This window comes from Glossina fuscipes, unplaced genomic scaffold (assembly GCF_014805625.2).
Source record: "Glossina fuscipes isolate IAEA_lab_2018 unplaced genomic scaffold, Yale_Gfus_2 2, whole genome shotgun sequence".
NCBI classification, from domain to species: domain Eukaryota; kingdom Metazoa; phylum Arthropoda; class Insecta; order Diptera; family Glossinidae; genus Glossina; species Glossina fuscipes.
The window spans coordinates 23117833-23138395 of NW_023998416.1; the positions used below are offsets into that span (position 1 = coordinate 23117833).

Here is a 20563-nt window from a genome sequence, read left to right on the forward strand (position 1 = left end):
TAATTTTATAGTTTCTTGGTGTGTGTATGTTCGCAGAGAGAATCGATTTGGCAATTTACAGTGTAACCCTTTAAACTCTTAGGGACTTAAAAATCGAAGTTAAAATTTAGTTTATAAGCTTAGTCTCCGTGACTGCGGACTAAGTTGTGGCCTGAGCCTGAGACTGATCGGCGAATATAAAATGAAAAGAGGAAACAAACTAAGTATATCAAAAATTTACAAGCAGAGATTAGCTGCAGGTCTTTGATAGGATCATCCAAAAGGTTCTTAAGCGAAATCCGATTTCAACGGGCGATTCTTTTTAATAAACAATCTTCCATTGCGAAAATAACTTTCGTAGTTGTATGTAAAAATTTTGGGTATTTTTTCATTAACAAGGTGCGCCTCTTAATTGACGTCAGTATCAATCTCATCGATTATGCTTATTTTTAAACCCAACCTTTGAATAATTAGCTTCTGGCCTCACTTTAAAATCCTAACTTTCATTATTCGAATGGCTCGTTTGCTATAAAAAATAAAAAAAAAAAAACAATTTAGCACAGGGAGAAGAAAAAGAGTATGCTAGATGTATTTATTACGGGTATATGCAAAACCTTCAAGAGTTCATTCCCATTATTCCATATTCACTCTATGATTACGAGAAATATTTTTCAGATCATGACTAACGTAGAGTTTGATTTTAGACATCAAAATAAAATATACTATTTCCCCCAATTGTTCGAATTTCTTTCTTTTTTTTTTTCATTTATTTTTAATTTCATCATCACTTTGCAATACGTTTAGTTGGGAGAGTAAAATTTTTATAGAATATGAAGAGAATCTTGAGTGCTTCCGTTTTTAAAAATTTGCTAAGATTATTTAAAAGGAGGATATAATTAATAAAATTCATTTAAAGAAAATTAGCTCACAATTTTTTGTAAAGAAAAAGCCATTTTAAATATTAAACTTAATTCACTTTTCTTTTTGACGCGTATTATTGTGGGTTAAAAGAAAGTAGTGAACATTTTAGAGGCGATGACCCATACCATGACTAATACATTTTACATTAACTCGCGCGATCTACACGCATATGCATAAAAACAAATACAAATACATATTTCTTTTTTACTTTACCGCTACAAAAAAAAAAAAATAAATAAAGAAAAAAAAATTAGAAAATATTTTTTAATCATATAAAAAAAAATATTGCGCAAAATATTTTCTTTTTCAATTGTGTAAAAAGTTCATTTGCGATAACGGCGTAACAAACACACGATTGGCCTTAAATGCAAATTACGTTAAGAAACGAAAAGCAAGAAAAAAAAAAAAAAAAAGTAGAATAATTTTTCAAACACATAATAATAAATTGAAATATTTAAAGGCGAGGAAATAAAGAACATTGCACTGTTCAACATTATTGGGTAACTATACAAAAATGAAAAATAAATAACGAATATCTTATATATATTTATATATTTGCGTTTGTCCCATGAAAGCATTCTTTGCATTAATATAATACACAAAATGTACATTTAACATGAACAGGATCTGATTTAACAGAATATTGATTGGTAGCAATTGCTGCTGTTAACAATGCCTGCTTTGAATTTAATATAAAACAACAGTGTTCGCAACAGCCACTTCAACGACTAAAAACTACTTCAGTAATGAATTCTGTATAAACCTCAATAAAATGTTGAAATTCATCTACGCACTACCACATATAAGCAAATGCTTATAGCTTTGCGTCCTAAACGCGCAATAAGTGGAGAAAAATTTAAGCGCAAACTGCAGGCCGTCGTGGCAGATTGTGTCTCTATACATGAAATACAAAGCAATTGTAGCAGCGAAGTCAACAGTGAATAAGCAAAAATGAATAAAAAAGAAGAAAAAAAAAGTGTAAAAACAGCAAAATGAAGAAAAGAAAACAACACTTTTGAACAATACGTAGATACCAGAAAAAGATACACACACACGTCCATAGAGAGGTTTTTTTTCTTATTTTTTTTTATTTTTTTTTTTTTAATGTTTATGACATTTTTGTTGCTCCTCAACAATTTCAAAACAAACTAAAGGAAAGACAAAGAGCGCTAGCAAATGATTGGAGTATGAAGGAAATGCCCAATAAGCGCGGTGAAGAGCTTGCGCAGTGAAAGCTACAAAGCTGCAGCTACAATTCGAGAGTTCAAACTGCAAATGATTATAATACAGCTCGCGCATATATACACGCACACAAAAAACACATACAAATTGTTAAGCAACGTATACTACAACCGCATGAAAGCGTGTGTGCGCACGTTTATATAACGTTAACGTCACTGAAAAAGCAAACAACCAATCTAACTAAATTGAATATACTTTAACTGTCTTTCGAATCGATAAAATGTTTATTATGCCAGAGACCCCGCCGCCAACCAAACAGCCACCCCGTTCGCACAGTCACACATTAAGTTAAAAACCTTTCTTGTATATATGCATTCAAATATAAATATATACGTACGTATATATGTATGTATGTATGTGATTATAAAAATATTTCGTTCTTACACCCTACAAAGTCTAAAATATTTTTGCCCATTTTTCTCGCTTTTTTCTCTTGTTTTTTGTTAATGTTATTCTTGTGTGTATACATACATCTCAGTATATACACGTATATGGTGCGCCATGCTTGGTTTGCCATAAGTTTTCTGCATTTGTTTTTATATACGTGTTCGTGTGTGTGTATATGTGAATGGGCTTGATTTCCTGTTCTTAATGTTTTCAAGCGGTTTTTCCTTCTATGCATTTTTGACGTAGACATTCCCTTTTTTCCACTGCTATTGTAGAGGATGTTTCTTGCCTCCATTATCATCATCATCATCATCATTATCATTTCACTTTAAATGCAATCATCAGAATGAATTATTTTAAATAACAAATAAACTGCAATTTATAAAATGAATCTCATAACATCGCATACTTAAGAAAAAGGAAATAAATTTAATCTAAACTTATGTGTAAAGCATTGAAGATACGACAAAGCTCGTTACTCAAATGAATAAAGAAATCTTCTACAGAAACTCACCTGCCGAATCAATCTCGTTTATAAGTTAAATTGTTATTCACAACTCATACATTTTATAGCAATGAAAGAGAATCATTTATATTTTCTTCCCTGGCCTTCTTCCAACCATTTATTCGGCGTATAGTGATTAGGACTTACTTTGAATATGTGTAAATTGTTTGGAAATTGGACTTTAATTAATTTCGCCTTCGGGTGAGAACTTTTCAAAATGCTTTCAAGCAATCGTCATCATCACTTTCCTCGGCGGTGAGAGCAATTTTCATCCCCCACGAAGAGCTATGTCCGCTTTTTTTTTACATTTTTGGCTTCTTGACGCAACATAAATTAGGTTTTAATAGTTGATGGTTAGTAGTTACCCATAACCAAAGAGTATACGAGGCATTGACATAAGATTTGAGGCGTGAACAAAGCAAACTACTTGGATGGATTCCTGGTTCAGAAAAAGAACCGATAATCTAAATACCTTGCCTAGCTATGATTTAATGTGTTAGAGACTAGTAGCGGGGTTAATTGGTTCTATCGTTTCTTTCTCTTATAAAAAAGACATTAAAAAGGCACATGCGTTTAGTTACCTAAATATTTTGAGAAATTTATTTGCCCGCTTGTGAAGTAAAATTGCATTTCACATTATTAGAACGCAGCTACCTAAGTGAGGATTCTGAATTCTTCTTTTCCCATCTAGAAATAGTCTTTATTCATTCTTTCTTCATCGTTTGCGAAATAGCAAAATTTTAAAATAATGAAACCTTATAAATCCCAAAGTACATGAAGGTTTAGGTTTCTTCTTTTTTTTTGTTTTTAAAGAAAAATTTCATTACTGTTAAATAGTTTTAATTCATTTAGCTTTTTTTTTTCATTTCTCCTTTACCTTTTAATCAATAACAAAAAAGAAACCCTTTATTTTATAAATTTATAACTTACATAAAAAAAAAAATCTAAATGGAAACTTATAATAATGCCCTCTGAACATTAACGTTGCCGTTGCCGTTGTCGTCGTCATCATCATCATCATCAACATCAACATCAGCAACAACAACAAGAACAACAATCATTCAGCCAAAAAAACAGAAACAACATTATTGCCATCACTGTATTTTGTAGTCGTCAACGTTATATATGAACACATATTTATATATATACCAAAATAATATTGGGTGCATGCATGTATTCTAATCATTTTTTTCACTTTATTGAGGAAAATTCTTATATCTTATATGTAAATATATATGTATATATTGTTATTAATCAAAATATTTTGCATCATTTTCTAAAACTTCGTTCCATCTTGCCATTTTCCATTCTTTCGGACCTTCCCCATCGCATTTAAACGTCGCGAAACAGTTGATTCATCAACTGCTAATCTGTTCGAAAGCGCTTTGAGACCTTGAGCTGGATTCTCATTCAATAACTCTTGCAATTCATTCTCTTCGAATTTTTTTGGTCCTCCAGGTCGTTCTTTATCATTGACATCAAAATCACCGCGTTTAAACCGTTGAAACCAAAACCGACAATTCGGATATGACGGGGCGGCATCACCATAGGCTTCTACGAGTGTTTTATGGGCTTCAGCCGCAGATTTCTTCATATCAAATAACATAAGTAATGAATATCGAAAGTGCAATTTCGAGCGTTCCATGATTTGCGCGTCGTCTGTATACACCGAATAACTCGATAATACTAAACGGAGAGTTGTTGTTGTATGTAGTGAAAGGTCAAAATCATCGAATTTAACTGTTCGCATTATATTATCATTTTCACCAAGAGATGTCGCTGATCAAAATACATGAAAGCACCTAATATATGCAATACATAGCGCATATATATATATATACATGTATATATAAAGTATAAAAGTATGTACACACAAACCCATATGCCCAACTTTAATAACAACTTGTGTTGTTTCTTGCTCTCTTTCTTATTCGCATGTATACATAGGTATAACAGAAGAAGAAAACAGAAAAAAAAAAACAACAAAACCTCTCTTTCCCCATAGAAAATATACCTACATCTGCACGCAAAACATTTAAATGTATATGTATATATACTGTTTGAAAAGAAGAAAAAAAAAAATCCAACAATTATTATAAAAACAGCAAATGCGGCGTTGTCAGTTTTCACAGTAGAAAACAACGAGAGCAACAATAACAGAAACCTACTCAATAAGCTACGTACTATAAGAAACATTAAGCATTGTTGCCACATTTCTACATTGATATGAGGAATTTGTATTTTGTGCAGCTTCTGCTAGTGTTTTGTTATTGCCGCTGCTGCCCATGTTGACGCAGTTACTTCCACAGATGGCCATGTATAGATAGTTAAATGTGTATGTGCACACAAAGATACTTAAATACACGACCCTATACACATATGTATACACCATGTTGTCTACTTTAAACCATAAAAGTAGAGTTTTTTTTTTTTATTATTTTTTTTTTTTTTAAACTCAAATGGTTATGTTGCTCTGTATGTATGTTATTGATTTGGTTTCAGCAGCGTGCATGTATGCCTGGTTTAGGTTATAATATGTATTCAAGAGTGTTTATTTGGATTCTATAAAGAGAAAACTACCACAGCGAAGTTCGAGAAAAAAGTCGATTTTGGCAAAAACTAAGAAAATTTATAGAAGAAGACGAATATATATAAATATACATATATATATATATTTATATGCTTATGAAACGCATGAAATATGTATTAGCATTAAGAAACCCTAGGTAAAATCTCTCTTTTTTAATCTACGTATAGTCGAGCACAATATGTATGCTTACAATTAAACAATTCCTGATACCTACCTACAAAACTAAATGTCTTTATACTTTCAACTATTATTTTCCAGATTAAAGCAAACCTTTACCCCCGGATTTAGGCATTAAAATGTTAGTAGAGGATTATAATTTTTACTATGCATTGACATCGCGACACGGTGCACGTTTTTTGACAAAGAATATTATTCGAAGGGAATATATTCCCGTGCAAAAATTTTTTTTTTGTTTTTTCATTTTTATTCTTAACATCGACATATGGAGGCTTAAAAATTTTCATTTCGTTTGTAATATATAAGAATTCATTCCGTCCGTCCGTCCTTACAATGAGTTATGTATATTTTCAATATGTGAGTTAATTTAGTGATGCTGTTTGTTTGGTCATGTTTGATTCTTGTCATTTTAAAGTTGAAAAATCGTAACATGACCGTGACTCAATTCAAAAGACGAGTTTGAAAACGATGCGATTTATACTCTATGTCTAAGATAATAAAATGCCTTTACTGCCAAGTTGTTTGAATTTTTACGCAACTGTACACAAATATTAATCTGATATTTATCAAAAATTTTCAAAACTCTTTTGCGAAGAATGCTTCAAATTATAAACAGCTTTACGGTTGTACGTTGAAATAGTTTTTTTCCAAGTGAATCAAGAAAAGGCTTTTCTTATACTATAATACTCAGAATCGTTAGTTAAAAAAAAAAAATGTACAAAACTCAAATAAGTTCGTAAGTCGTACGATTTCAGTTGCAAGCGAGCATACAATCGCTATAATTCCGAAATATCGAAAAAAGACTCCTTCAACTCCTTCCCTTATAATGTCTTATTTTGAAAAGTCATAGGGCAGTCTAGGGCATTTAATGATGGGCTGTGAATCACTAAAATGCTATTCCTTGTTTTTCTTATATTTTTAAAAGATTGATTTACGTAATAATAATCTTTTGTAGCACCACTAGAGCAAAAAAATGTTCTCTTCAAAGTGAACTTTCGACAGTTAAAGTTACAAATCTGTGTGCAAATCTCCAAATTTATTTTGAGCGTGTCGATAAGGCCAATCAAGACCGAATTCATGCTGTATTTTGGTTGATCCTGGGGAATATTTATTTAATATACGGCATATATATGTTCGTAAGCGGGTTCGTCGTTCTTGCTTCACTTCAGCGACGACGAATTAAGAATTTGTTTTTTTTATCAATTAATTTTTATCATCGTTAGTCGTTCAGTACAGGCAAACGGAGAAATGACTGAATGAATATTGACAAGTCTATTATAATAATGATCAAGTATACGTGTACCCGAAACGGACTCTCATCTACTATGATTCTTTGCGTCGTGATGTGCCTGTAACATCAACTAGAAACGGAAACACATTTAAGTTTGATCGCGTCCTCTATTTATATGAGTTATCCGCACGAGTAGTCGAGTAGGTAAGAATCGCGACTACCAAATTAGTGATCGTCAAGTTAGTTCTTTCTTAGAATTTATGTTGGCATAACAAAGGCATAACAATTACCTATTGCGCGCACATTCACTAGGCTATGACTACTTCCCTCTCGATTCTCTCATTTTTCACTTCTTTTTCTGGCTCTCACGGTGTTGCAGCTACAGGAGTTATCGTGTCCCGACTAATTGGTCACTTTAAAAAAAAAAAGATATGAGTATAAATTTTTAATGCCTCAATTGATTGCGTGTTTTTTCTATTGCCCGAAACTCTACCAATTTTTAAACTACCTTATTTGGACTTGGGAGGTATTAAACGCATTTATATATCGATACTAGAAGAAACGCGTGAGTCAATATGACCTCTCTGAAGCTTTGAAACTAAAAAGATGGCTATAAAGCATGTAGGGTTCCAATGTTTTTTGATGACTGATCATTAATTTTACGCCACCTGGTCTAGCTTTCGAGATACCGATGGCAAGTATCTATGGGTAATATTTTATCGGTCAATTTAGTTCATAATTTTTATGGAATCGTTACAATCGGAAAAATGAGAAAGGAGATTTAAGATTGGAATGAGAATATGAGATTTAAGCTTGGAAGTAATGCGCGGATAGGGACGTCCACAATTTAAAACAAACAAAGGTAAATTAAAAAAAAAAAAAAAAACCAGGAAAATTCTTCACGGGCTCGAAACTCGAGCGTGGATATCGACAGATCAGACCGATTTTTGAAGCTTATTATATTTTTAATCGATCGCGAAATGTTTTTGTGAAAAATTTCAACTTGCTGCCTCTACCTTTGTGAATGTAGCGATATCACGAATGTTGTAGGTCAGAATGGCCTGAACCGTATACGAACAATATCGGTAGTTCTAATGTTAAACAAAAACTTTGCTTGATTCATTTTTCTCTTATAAATGTTAATCGAAGTTTTATTAATGATAAATTAATTTCTGTCTCATTTCAGATGCTGTTTTACAAATTATTATAATAAATACCCTAAATTTACTATTCTTAGATAAAATTAATTCACAAAAAAAAAAAAAAAAAAAAGAGCAAAAAAAGAAAAGAAGAAAGAAGGAATTAAAGTTAATTATATGTAAATAAATGTAAATTTTAACTTTAAAAAAGTTGTGTATGAGAGAGAAAGTAATAAAGCGGCATTACGATTATTATTTTTAGAAATTTGAATGGGTGGAGTGCGCCCATTTAAAAAATATTCGCCTCCATGAAGTTTCATAAACAAAAATGGTACGAGAGACCCACAACGTTTGCTTTGGACAAATAGCCCAAGAAACACAAGTCGCTGTTAAAGAGGATACTACTGCTGTTAAACGGGATCACTTGAAAAGGTAAATAACAGGAAGGAAAAAAATATGAAAAAAACTATATATAAATATATATTTCTATTTTATGTAAAGTAAATATTCAGCATCTAACTAAAATTTCCATCATTCTGCACACTTTTCCTGCCACCAACCTTTTACTAACTTTAAACAAAATCAATTAAAATCAAAAGATTCGGTCGTAAACGAATTCTTTATACACGTCACCGTTGTCCTAAAAAGGATCTCAGAAATGTGAAAAAACTAAATTTTCATACTCTATAGTATGGATTTTACCGCATAGGCATGTCCTTTAAAAACTTTGCAGCATTTCATTTTCGTTAACGGGAGAATGTGCACCATGGATATTCCAAATTTGAAACTGGACTAGAATTTATATCTTTTAGGGGTTTTTTAAAGCTTGCTTCTGCGCGCTGTGAAGACATTGTCCTCATTTTTACAGGTAATGCAGTTTCGCCTATACTGTAAGCGTTTAAATTTTTGAACATATATCAGCTATAATTTATGATTATTAAGCAAAACGACCAATATTTTATTCCTTTTGAAAAACCGAAATATTCTCAGTTGACATGGGCCTGTAGGCGTACCATTTGACCGATTGATTTGGCCATATGTATGTTTACAACAAACATTACACGGGCGGACCAACGGACGGATAAACTTAGATCGGTTTAGAGTTTCATGCTGATGAAGAATATATATATATATATATATATATATATATATATACATATTCTTTGAAGTTTCTGGAGCTTCCTTCTGGGCGTTGCAAATGTCTTGACAAGATTATTATACCCCACATTTTACGGTGATGGGTACAACAATGATTTTCTATTTATATATAAATTGCTTGTGTGTGTGTGCGATGAAAATTTAATCGAAATCTGTCAATTATCTGATAAAACTCAACAAATCAGCGTCATTGTTGTCGTTCGCAGTAGTTGCAGCTTTGGAAGCCCCATACAATATTTACGTGTCAAATTATTTCATGACTAAATTTCAAATTACAGATATTTACCAGAAATAAATTGTAAAAGATATCGATAAAAATTAAAAAAAAAATAAACAAATAAAAAAACGGTTGCTTGTTACATATGATTTAATGATTAGTGTGGATCGATTGGAAAGCTGAATACTTTTTCATGAAAACCTGTATGGAACTTGGGAAAAAGGAAATTTTCAGCGTAAGAGAAAAAAACCCAAGCACTATTTACTTTTTCCTTTTATCATTTATTAAAGATGAAGAAAGAAAAACGTATAAGAAAATTTTAGGCGGCGTAAGGCGAAACTTGGGGTGACCAGTACACCAAAAAAAAAAAAAAAAAAGATGTGGAGAATTTTTTATTGATATTTTAATTTATTTTTTTATCTTTTGGCCGGAGAAATAAATTGTAAGACTAAAGTTTCGAAGTTCTCATCATCTAAGGCACTTTAGATTTGCACCCACGATCGTTGAGTTGTTAGTCAATAACTTTTACTAATATTATAATTATTACTATTACTGCTATTAATAACGCCAGAGAAATAAATTCTAGGATGAAGAAGGTCTTAAAGCTCTAACATCTAAGGTTATATCGGTTTTATTTAAAATTCAACCGAACTTGAGTTTGGAACAAGCGGCCGTTGAGTTGTTAGTCGAATCCCTTTTCTCACTTACTGCCGTTTAGAATTACTGGCGTTTAGAATTATTTTTTAGAAAACTCCGCTTGATACTTGTTTTTATAGGGTCCCGTCTTATTGGTGAACTTAACGTAAGGCGTAAGGCGAGATTTTGTTGCTTATAAAAGAAAAAAAAAATATCAAGGACCTTTCATTAATAAAAAATCTATTTGTAATTCGAATAGAATTATTTTTAAGCATCTTACTATATCAATACTACGATTTCGTCTATTTGATGTCCTGGGCAATTATGTGAAAACATAATCAACATCCAAGAAAAATAATTAAACGATTCATTAAAAAAATTACAGAGCAAGTGCTACATATGTATATATATATATATATATATATATATAATATCTGCCTACTGCCTACTTTGAAACATGATCTTTGCGAATAAGAATCTCTTCAAGCTGGAAGACTTTATATCGTAATTTTTGCGACATTAATAATGCCCAGCAGTAGACTGGAAAGACAGATAAATACATTTTACGTTTTCAGGCGCTGATCGAGAGCACTCATTGCATAGAGTATTTAATGGATATTTTCAAAAGTTACAGACGTAAAGACAAAATATAATTTTACTTTATCCTTCGTTGGTTATGATAAAAACCAAACCAAACTTCATATATTAATTTACTTGAACAATATATTTTAGAAACCGGTTGTTGCTGGGTTTTTTCTCTATAGTGTAAACCCGTTCAGAAGGCTTATCATCATGAGCTATTATATGAATAGCTTAAATACGCAAAGGCAAATAAAGAAGAAAATCTGTCGATTTTATTGGCAGCCTGCATCGAAATATTGATATGCACTACACCTAGACAGATAGATGACTGATAATCAATAGAACTATTACTGCGACAGAGATTATTGAGGATGGCAGAGTTCGCTATATATGGAAATATTGTATTTTTGAAATGAAACTGCGTGCATTAAGTAATTTTAAAACAGATTTTATAAAATTTCCTTAATTACACTACGACGAGCCACGAACAGAGAATATCCTCTGTACCTGAGAGGACGATGCCAGCCAATACGAGTTAAAAGGTGCAGAGAGGGATGGAAAGATGTAGTAGTGCTTGTGAACGTTTAGTTTAATAGTGAAGACCACTGCTCGTAGATTCGACCACTGGCGGACAGTGTGATTGAAAAACTTGATGAGCAAATGTTTCTAAAAGTCTTTTAAAATACTCGTAGACAAAGAATTTCATTTAGAGAGGCGAATATTAAAAATTTCACTTAACGTTAAAGGCGGTATACGCGACTTATAAAAAGAAGAATTAAAAATTGTTACCAAAGAAAGTTCAAAAACTAAGTATCAACACTCCAAACAATAGCTAACAATAAACTATCCTATCATCAATATTATTGCCATCATTATTTTTGCAAAAGCAAGGAAAAAAAAAAGGAAAAAAAATTTTTTGTTTATATACAAACATTGTTTAACATGATGGTTTTGTATTGATGCTTTAGCCATTACTTTCAAGCCACTGTACTTTATAAAACTTCGCGCCACACAACATATAAAATCAATTTGTTTGTCTTTCTTTCACTCTCTATCTCTCTCTCTCTCTCGCTCTCGCTGTCGCTCTTTCTCGCTGTTGATGGCAGTCGATGACGGCAAAACATCTTTCTATGCTACAATTCATTCTACATAAGGCTTTTGTTTTGTCTAAAGCAGTGCTGTTGTTGTTGTTTTTTTATTTATTTTTTTTATCATTTGGCTCTCGCATTGGTAAATCCGGAAAAACAACAAACCTTTTTATGGTAAACCATTTGGCTAACTTTTTTTTTTCTTTATTACTGCACATACATACATACGCGCATGTATTATCTATATGCACATGAATCCAAGTAGTATTTTGGCATATATATTTAGTTGTATTGGCATTTGTCATACTATTGGCGGTTTGTTATTATTATTATTATTGCTGCTGCTGCTGCTGCAGTTGCCGCTGCCGCTGTTGTTGTTGTTTTTGCGAAGGCAAAACCCAAATTAAATACGAATATTATTATTATTATTATTATTACTTACTATTAATTTTTGCGCTAACATAGTAAGCATTATAATTTCTATATTTAATACGTGTCGGAATTACTCTTTTTGTTTTGCGCTTGATTATTGTGAAATTCGCATTTTTTGCAATTTTTACTCAAATGTTGTCATTTCTTTATCTAAAAAAAAAAGCGAAAACTTTATTATTGTGACAGTTATTTTGTCACACTTAAGCTCTCAAAACGCATACACAATACGTAATTGTGTGAGAATATTATCACCTCATCTTTGGGTATTGTATTTTTTTTTTTTTTTTTTTTTTTTTTTTTTTTTTTTTTTTTTTTTTGTTCAATCGATTTTCTGATATTCTTTCTTCACTTCTTTTTTTGCTGTAAATTATAATTTTTTTGATGAAATGTGGCAACAGTTCACTAAAATATGAATTGTAAATTTATGTATTATATATATGGGCACAGCTTTTTCAGATTTCGGAGGTGTTTTGTTGTCTTTTTTGTAATGTACACATAACAAATATAATGTGTAATCCATGTTTTGTGGCTGATCTTCTAAGTTCATCGAGTGGGGAGAAACGGCCCTGTAGCTGTAAAATTTAGAATCCATTGTTATACCCGTGAGGGTTTTTGTCAAAACGTGTGCAACAATCACAAGGGAGCTCCAAAGATCGCATAAAGTATGCATATTCTTGATTAGCACCAAACTGGAAATCGTTTTAAGCAAGTCCGTCCGTCCGTTAGTCTGTGCAATGCATGTTCTAAACATTCTTGTAGCCGCAAAAATGAAGCTATCCTCTTCAAATTCGATAGTAACATTGACAATCCTTGTACGCTAGTTGGTATTGAAAATAGAACAAATCGATCGAACGGCACGTCCAAAGCTTCACGTAAACTGAGAACACATTTGTGTTTCAAAAGGTATAAAAATTTGGTCTTATTCTCATTACTAACCACAACAGATTCATCGATATTCTGCATTATCTATAGGTGGTCCTCCAGAACGTGCAGGGAAATGGAAAAAATTTTCCGCGCCTGCACAAGCTTATACATATGTTATGTGTACAAATTTTATATGTTTTCGACTTTGTTGATGTTTTCTGCCCATAGCTCATAAGATAAACGAAAATTAGTCGGTAGATTCCTCACGTGGAGGTATATTATCCGTCTAAAAATCTGTTGATACTGAAGTAGATATGGTGGATCCCATAAAGTGAAGGATTCCTTTTATGTCTCTTAGCAATATAATCAAATGGGCATCAAATAAAAGGACTTGAAGGACAAAATGCAACAAGCCAAGTGTGTTAATTCTAAAGTAAGTGTCACGGATAACGATGATCGGTATAAAAGATTCTGTCGGAGTCGAAAGTACTTTTCTTACTTGTTTCTTTTTTTTGTACCGATTCGAAAAGAATGTATATGACATAAAGTAACCAGATTGCAGTTTGTTCGCAATTTTTATTTTTTTATTTTTTCTATTATTATTATTATTAATTTCGCCAGAGAAATAAATTCTTAAAAGCACTAGCATCTAAGGCTATCGGCTTTTATTAAAAACTCTACCGCACTTATTTTTTCTAGAAACGCACAAAAATTTGAGAACCTTTTTCTAAAGTTGTACAATTCCAACGCTAACACCTTTGCGCAATGTTGACCAGGTTATTTTCAATTCTACACATTGATTTTTCATTTATTGTCTATATATATTTTTTTTTGAATAAATTCAAAAAATAGGGATTTAAACGCCTGGGAATTTAGATCGTGTGGGACTGTATTGAAAACTCCACCGCACTTCACAGATTTGAACCCACTATCATTGAGTTGTTAGTCACGACCCTTTGTCTATTCCGTCACACATCACTCCTTTCTCATCGCTGCTTGCATTGGGAAGAATATACTACGCTTCGACACCTTAAAGAGGGAATCCATTTTTGCCGCTTAAGAAAAAGCATAATACTGTTCCAGGAAACTATATGCGGACCTACATTTAAGCAACGCCAAAAAAAGTTATTGTGAAACGACATAGACCAAGAGTAATATTTTTAAGTTAGGGAGCTATAGTGCTCATAGGGTTGGATAATTCACGTAAATTTGACTTGAAAAAAATCATTTAATCTAGCATGCCTACGTACGTCTACTGTATCATTTAAAAATTATGGAGTCTCTTGAATGAAGAAACCGAATTAACGATCAAAAAAGGCGATCTTTTATTAAAAAATAACCTAAGCGATCTTTAAGTGACCTTAACAAAAATTAGGAAATCATAGGACTTAAACTCATTTGGCATAATTTCTCGCTCATTCTATATATGAAGAAAATAAAAGAAAAACGACGTGACTTTGCAATATGATAAATAAATATTGAATAATATATATAAAAAATTGGGTTTCGTAAGCAAAAACTTCAGGTAAACGATTATATGAATAATATTTCTCGTTCTTTTCTAGACATTTGACTGTTTGCTTTTAGATTCTTTTTTAATTTCTTGTTGTCTTTACACAAGACGTTAGGGGTGTTTTAAAACAGAATAAAAATGAACCTTAAAGAAAAACAGTCGCGTATATATATGCATGCAAGTTAAATGATTATTCATTTGAATATTGAAAAAAAATATTTCTAATGTATTCAGGGCTGGTCATAAATCTTCAGTTTAATTGCACATTTTATTGCGTCAATAAACCTAGGTTAGGGCATCTATTAAATAATAATTGTTGTATTGACAATATCTGTCATAATTTTTTGCAACAATTTTCAAAAAAAGGAAATATTTCTTTATACTGAATTTTCATGTCAAGTGTACACATTTCGTGTAACGGTTTAAGTCGCCTGGATTTCCCATACAATAACAATAATAGCCTGCGTGCAAGTTCGTATTACTAGGAAATGGAAGCTCGTAGAACTTAAAATGAAAGACCGGAAATTGACATAAATACTATTATTAGTAGAACGCAGCTACAGGCTGGAAAGTCCATCTGATATATGTGTAGTAGGCAAAAATGTAAGTTTCGACCGAAAGTTCAAATTTTTATCAGAACAAACTGACGGACTGAGCGATGTTCACAAGATTAAGAAAATACTCTGCGAATCGCTCTTATTTTACATGAACATATATATGATCCCATGACTCGGAGGGTGTCCCCTATTCGAGTGAAGTGACTACTGTCAAAAAGAAAGCGGAAGAAATAGGGAAGTGGTGGTTGCAGCCCATCTCATGGCCTCATCTAAACCCTCATTTAAACGCTATCAAATACACGCTTAGAGAACCGATGCCCTTTTAAAAACGTAAGCACGTGAGACAACCATGGAAAAGATAAAAACGATTGCCTATAATATGTAACCTATACGCCTGAGTGGCCGAAGGCAAAGAATCTCGACTAGCAACTCGATGGTCTTGGTTCCGAATCTCAGATGTGCCTTAGACGATGCTAAAACTTTACAACTTTAGCCATAGAATTTATACCTTTGGCGAAATTAATAATAATGATAATATGCGACCTATAAGATCTAAACATTTTACTTTGCAATTCGGGGCACCTGACGATTTGGCGAATTTTCGTTTTCAAGCTCAAAACTTCTGCATAAGAAAGCAGATATGTTCAGATGTTTTATATATGTCTGCTCCTTTTTTCTGGGACGCTCCCGTTTTGCTGACCAATTGACCAATTTGACGGATAACTTTTCTCAATAGTCACATAAATATAGATGAAAATCTTAAGTTTGACACACGAATTTTCTGATCGATTAGCAATATGGTTGTGAGCTGTTATCACATATGCCCGCAATGTAGAAAAAATTAAAGCAACCTTTCGACAACAGAAAATTTTTATCTATGATTTTTGTTCCCGCGAATATAATTTTGGAAAACTGCAACCCAAGTATTTAAAAGTAATAAGATAACGCCGATCGCTGAAAATCGGTGCCGATTATTAGAAGCGGTTCAGAGAATAAAATCAGGCATTGCGAGAGTGCGGTTTGGGAACCGCACAAGGCGATTGCGTGAAAACCTTTCCTTCGTTAAATATTGGTCCTCTAAGGTGTTGCCAGAAGCAGCAACTACATGTCCGATTAAAAAGGCTGCAGTACCGTAAAATTGTAATTCTGACTTATTTCTATTTTATTTCCCGTTTATTCTAACGCACTAGACTAGATTTTATTGTTAATCGCGGATGTGTTTGTAAGCTAATCAGAACTATTTGTGGATTGAACGTGACTTTTAGTCTTACGAAAATCTGGTTCACAGAATGGGTGAAAAAAGCTAATGTCCGTTAGAGAATATTGGGAATAAGTTGGAATTGAAATCGTAGCGTTAACCGATAGCGGGGGGTGGGGTCATTCACGAAATCGAGAGTTGTCCAAAAGGTGGAGAAACCTTCAGAGTTTTTCGAAGTTGCCCTAGCTTTTTTTACATTTTAGGTGTCTATCCATCAGGGAGTGCTTTTGCCAGATTTCTATTCTTGCGTCTGTGAAAGATATATCTAACCGATAAAACGAATAGAAATCGTTCCGTTAACTGAGTGAACTGATTTAGATGCAAATAATGAAGATTACATGATTACTGAAAGAAATGATCTCAATAATGTAAAGATAAATTATTATTGCGATTTATTCTGATTTGAAAAATTTCAAACCTTGAACTGCTTAACAAAGGCCTGGGGAAATTAATTATTAATAACTCAATATTTAAACGATGATTAACTTCGGACTTTAATTTATTTCCATTATACATATATCAAAGGTTTACTGCTCATTAAATAATTGCTTAGTAATGAAAAATAATAATAGGCCCACAAAGCATTTTGAAAATTAAAAAAAAAAAAAAAAATTCTAAATAACATTGATTTCTTCTTCCCCTGCAGTGAATTATATTATTTTTGTTAAACTTTTGATAAGCAAGAGAGGTGTGTAGTACGAAAAATTGCTAGGGTAAAAGGAAATTTTGTGCAGATATTATGCATTTTGTTAAAATTTCAGCTTTTGTGAAAGTTATTGAAAGTTTAATGAACGCGGTAAACGGTTCAAGTCAGACCTTATCTTAATCAATAATATATATCAGGTACAAGTCAACTTTTGTAATGAAATTATTAATACCGACTAACTACCTGTTTAGTGGTGGCCTGCGTTAATCGAGAAGATCGATAAATTTTTTGTTGAATATTTTCCTATTTTTTTTTTTTTTTTTTTATATTCGGTTAAGAAAAGTAAATTTGTTATGTTTGAAACAGATAAAACAATTCCACGAACATATGTGTAAAAAAAAAAAAAAAAAAAAAAAAAAAAAAAAAAAAAAAATTGCCAACAAAACAAAGCAAAAATTGAAAATAAACGAAATGTTTTGTTCTTTTTTATGTGACGATTAAAATGACAATGATGATGATGGTCGGTTGATTGGTTAGTTGTTTTTGTTGGTGCGGCTTATGTTTAGAGCTAATATTATTAAAGAGAGAAGGAGAAGAAAAGAGCGAATCACACACATTGTGTTTTTCTTCTATACTTTTTAGTGGAGTAATGAAGGTAATATATGTATATATATATATATGTATATATGTATATATATAAAACGCGTATCAGGGAAATATGGCAACGTAGCGTAAGAGAACAAACATTCACAATTTGCGTCTGGAAAGTCTGCAGTAAATGGGGTTTCTTATAAATAACTATTAAATGTACAGACTGGTATGTAGAGATACATACACACGCATATATACATACATATATATATGTATATATATATAAATGTGTATGTTTGCTCTTATTTTAAAATTTCTACAATTTATTTCTTTTCCTCTCTCTAAAGTTTCTGTAGTTTTTGTTTTCTCTATATATATATATATATATATGTAGATATACAAATATATATAAACAGATATACGCACACACACACACACACACTATCGAACCATTAGATAAAGATAAGTTGGAAGTTATTGCGATTGTGTGTGGTATTTTGTGTAATTTAAATGCAGACCGACCCCAAGTAAGCATACCGAATAATAGAAATAGAAGTTTTCGAATGAAAAATATCGAAACAGTACAAAATTATTACATATAGAAAATCTTATACAGGCACACATATTTTTGTACTCGATTCGCTCTATTCCTTCAAATGTTGCGTTCGATTTGTGTGTGTTTGCAAATGGTTAATACAGCAGAAGTTACATTTGTAGTTTGTAGTTTTCTTTCCCCCTCTCTCTCTCTCTCTCCTTTCTCTTTCTCTCGCTCAGCCACTTTTTTGTGCTCTTACCTTTTTTTTTGCGAGCACACTTCGTACATTAGTATTGGTGTATAATCATGTTGTGTTGATGTCGTTGTCGTATGTTTTAATAGTTTGTAGCTTTACGCTACACATGTGTACCTAATGATTAGCTAGCCGAGGCATACAATAGAGTTTTGTAGTTTTCATGAAAAATTAATTCAACAAAATTCTCTTGAATCTCATGCTACATATGCAATTTTTTTTCATTCACACCTATTGAATTTCCAAAGAAATACAGTCACATACATGCATTCGTATTTACACATATACATAAACATATGTATATAAAAACATATGTGAAACTTTATGTTCCCATTATAATCTTCTTTTATTATACTCTTTTTGCCGCTCACTTTTTTACTACTATTGCTTACTTTCCTTCAATGACTAGAGGTTTCTGTTTTTTTTTTTTTTTTTTTTTCTTATGTTTGTTTCTTTTATAAATTTATATTCAAAATACTTGCTTGCAAGTTAAAGTCGAATCTAGCGAAAATTAGGCTTCTTTTTGTAATGAACTCTTCTTACACATTTATGTTTTTGATATTTTTCCCTTATCAGCCTTTGTAGGTTTTCAACTACGAAAAAAAATTATATTTAGTTTTTCTCTTTTGCGGCTTTTTGATATATTTTTCTCTTTCTCATTTCTCATTTCATATTTCATTTTGAGTTCATTTCATTATAGCATCCAATGCGCGGTAATTTTGCAAATGACTCATACTGTATGGTACACTGAGAAATTCGTATACACTTACGCTGGCTGGCTGGCTGGCTGGCACGCATATAAACAAAATTTTGGTCTGAATATAAACAGCCATGTTTTCCTCCTTTTTATAGTCGCATAAAAATTTTTAATATCGGTTTCTCTTTGTTTATTATGAATTCAATTTTTCAATTTTTTCTTTCTATATTTATATTTTGCATTTCCTCTACTTTATAGTTTCATACTATAGTATTAAAATTAATAATTTGCGTTAAAAATTCGAAATTCTTATGCAATATTATCGTACTTTGCCAATAGGGTATCTAACTACAAAGTGTTATTGAAATCGTTAAAGTACACTTTTCTAACGGATTTAAAAGGGCTGCTTCAGTCTTGTGTTTTTGTGAACTACTGCGTAAAAGTATTTTGGCTTCCAATTGTTCCACCCAAAAAGGGTTTTACTTTAACACTAGTTTCTTTTTCCCGCCTTACAATTCTCAAATTGTTATTTACTCAAATAATTTTCTCTAAGTTCCTTAAGCTGGTAAGGTCTTCAATAGAATTAATTTCAAATTCTTAGAATGGAAATTATCTTGCTTATCTTCATACCTAATTAATTGTTCCCCCTTCAATATTCATTGTAAATAAATAAAGACGTCTTTCAGTTCACTCAATATATGGCTAACTTCCCATTATATCAAATAGTCACTTAACACCTTTCCCTTTTATTCTACATGACAAAATCTCCCGTTCGCTTTTCAGTTATCCTATATATATGTACTCGCATTCCTTTAGATTAAAAATTCACTATATTACGACTTTAGGCATATTACAGCCACTTCTTCATGGATGGATGGAGCAAACTTTAATACGCCACACCCAGCTGACCTCTACAAATGGAACCTTGAAGGATATTCAGCTTTATAGTCAATGTTATAGGTTCGCGGTACTCTCTCTATCATAGCTACCTAGGCTTTAAATATTGTAACGCATCCGGTGCTCGTCGTTGATAAGGATTCAGTTGCGCTGTCCTCAGTAGAAAAGTAAAAGTTTCTCACAAATATATTTTTTGCAAAAAAACTCGCATCTGTTGAAGCCACCAAGGAACACGCTTTAGTGCGACAAGTTTTACAATTGCGTGCACCTTTAAGATAATACTTTCAAATGAAGGGGTTACAGTTTGGTTTTCGTGCCCTATACTACTACTTATGGCCGTAATCTCTCTTAACGAACGGAACTGTTGTTATACATTGTTCATAAAAAAAGTCAAAGTTTTCCGAATAAATTCTTCCTATGTTTATATAAGAGAGTTTTCGGCGTAAGGCGAAAGGATAGCTAGCTATA

The 20563-nt window shown here is 32.0% G+C and overlaps 1 protein-coding gene across 1 annotated transcript in view; it reads left to right on the plus strand.

The window, feature by feature from the left end:
• Positions 1-20563, plus strand: part of LOC119633708 (protein split ends) — a 158459-nt gene that overhangs the window by 7414 nt on the left and 130482 nt on the right. The window contains exon 2 of the mRNA XM_038027400.1: positions 8219-8603. Coding sequence (XP_037883328.1) covers positions 8500-8603 — 104 coding nt within the window. The 5' untranslated portion in view covers positions 8219-8499. The remainder of the gene's footprint in view (positions 1-8218; positions 8604-20563) is intronic.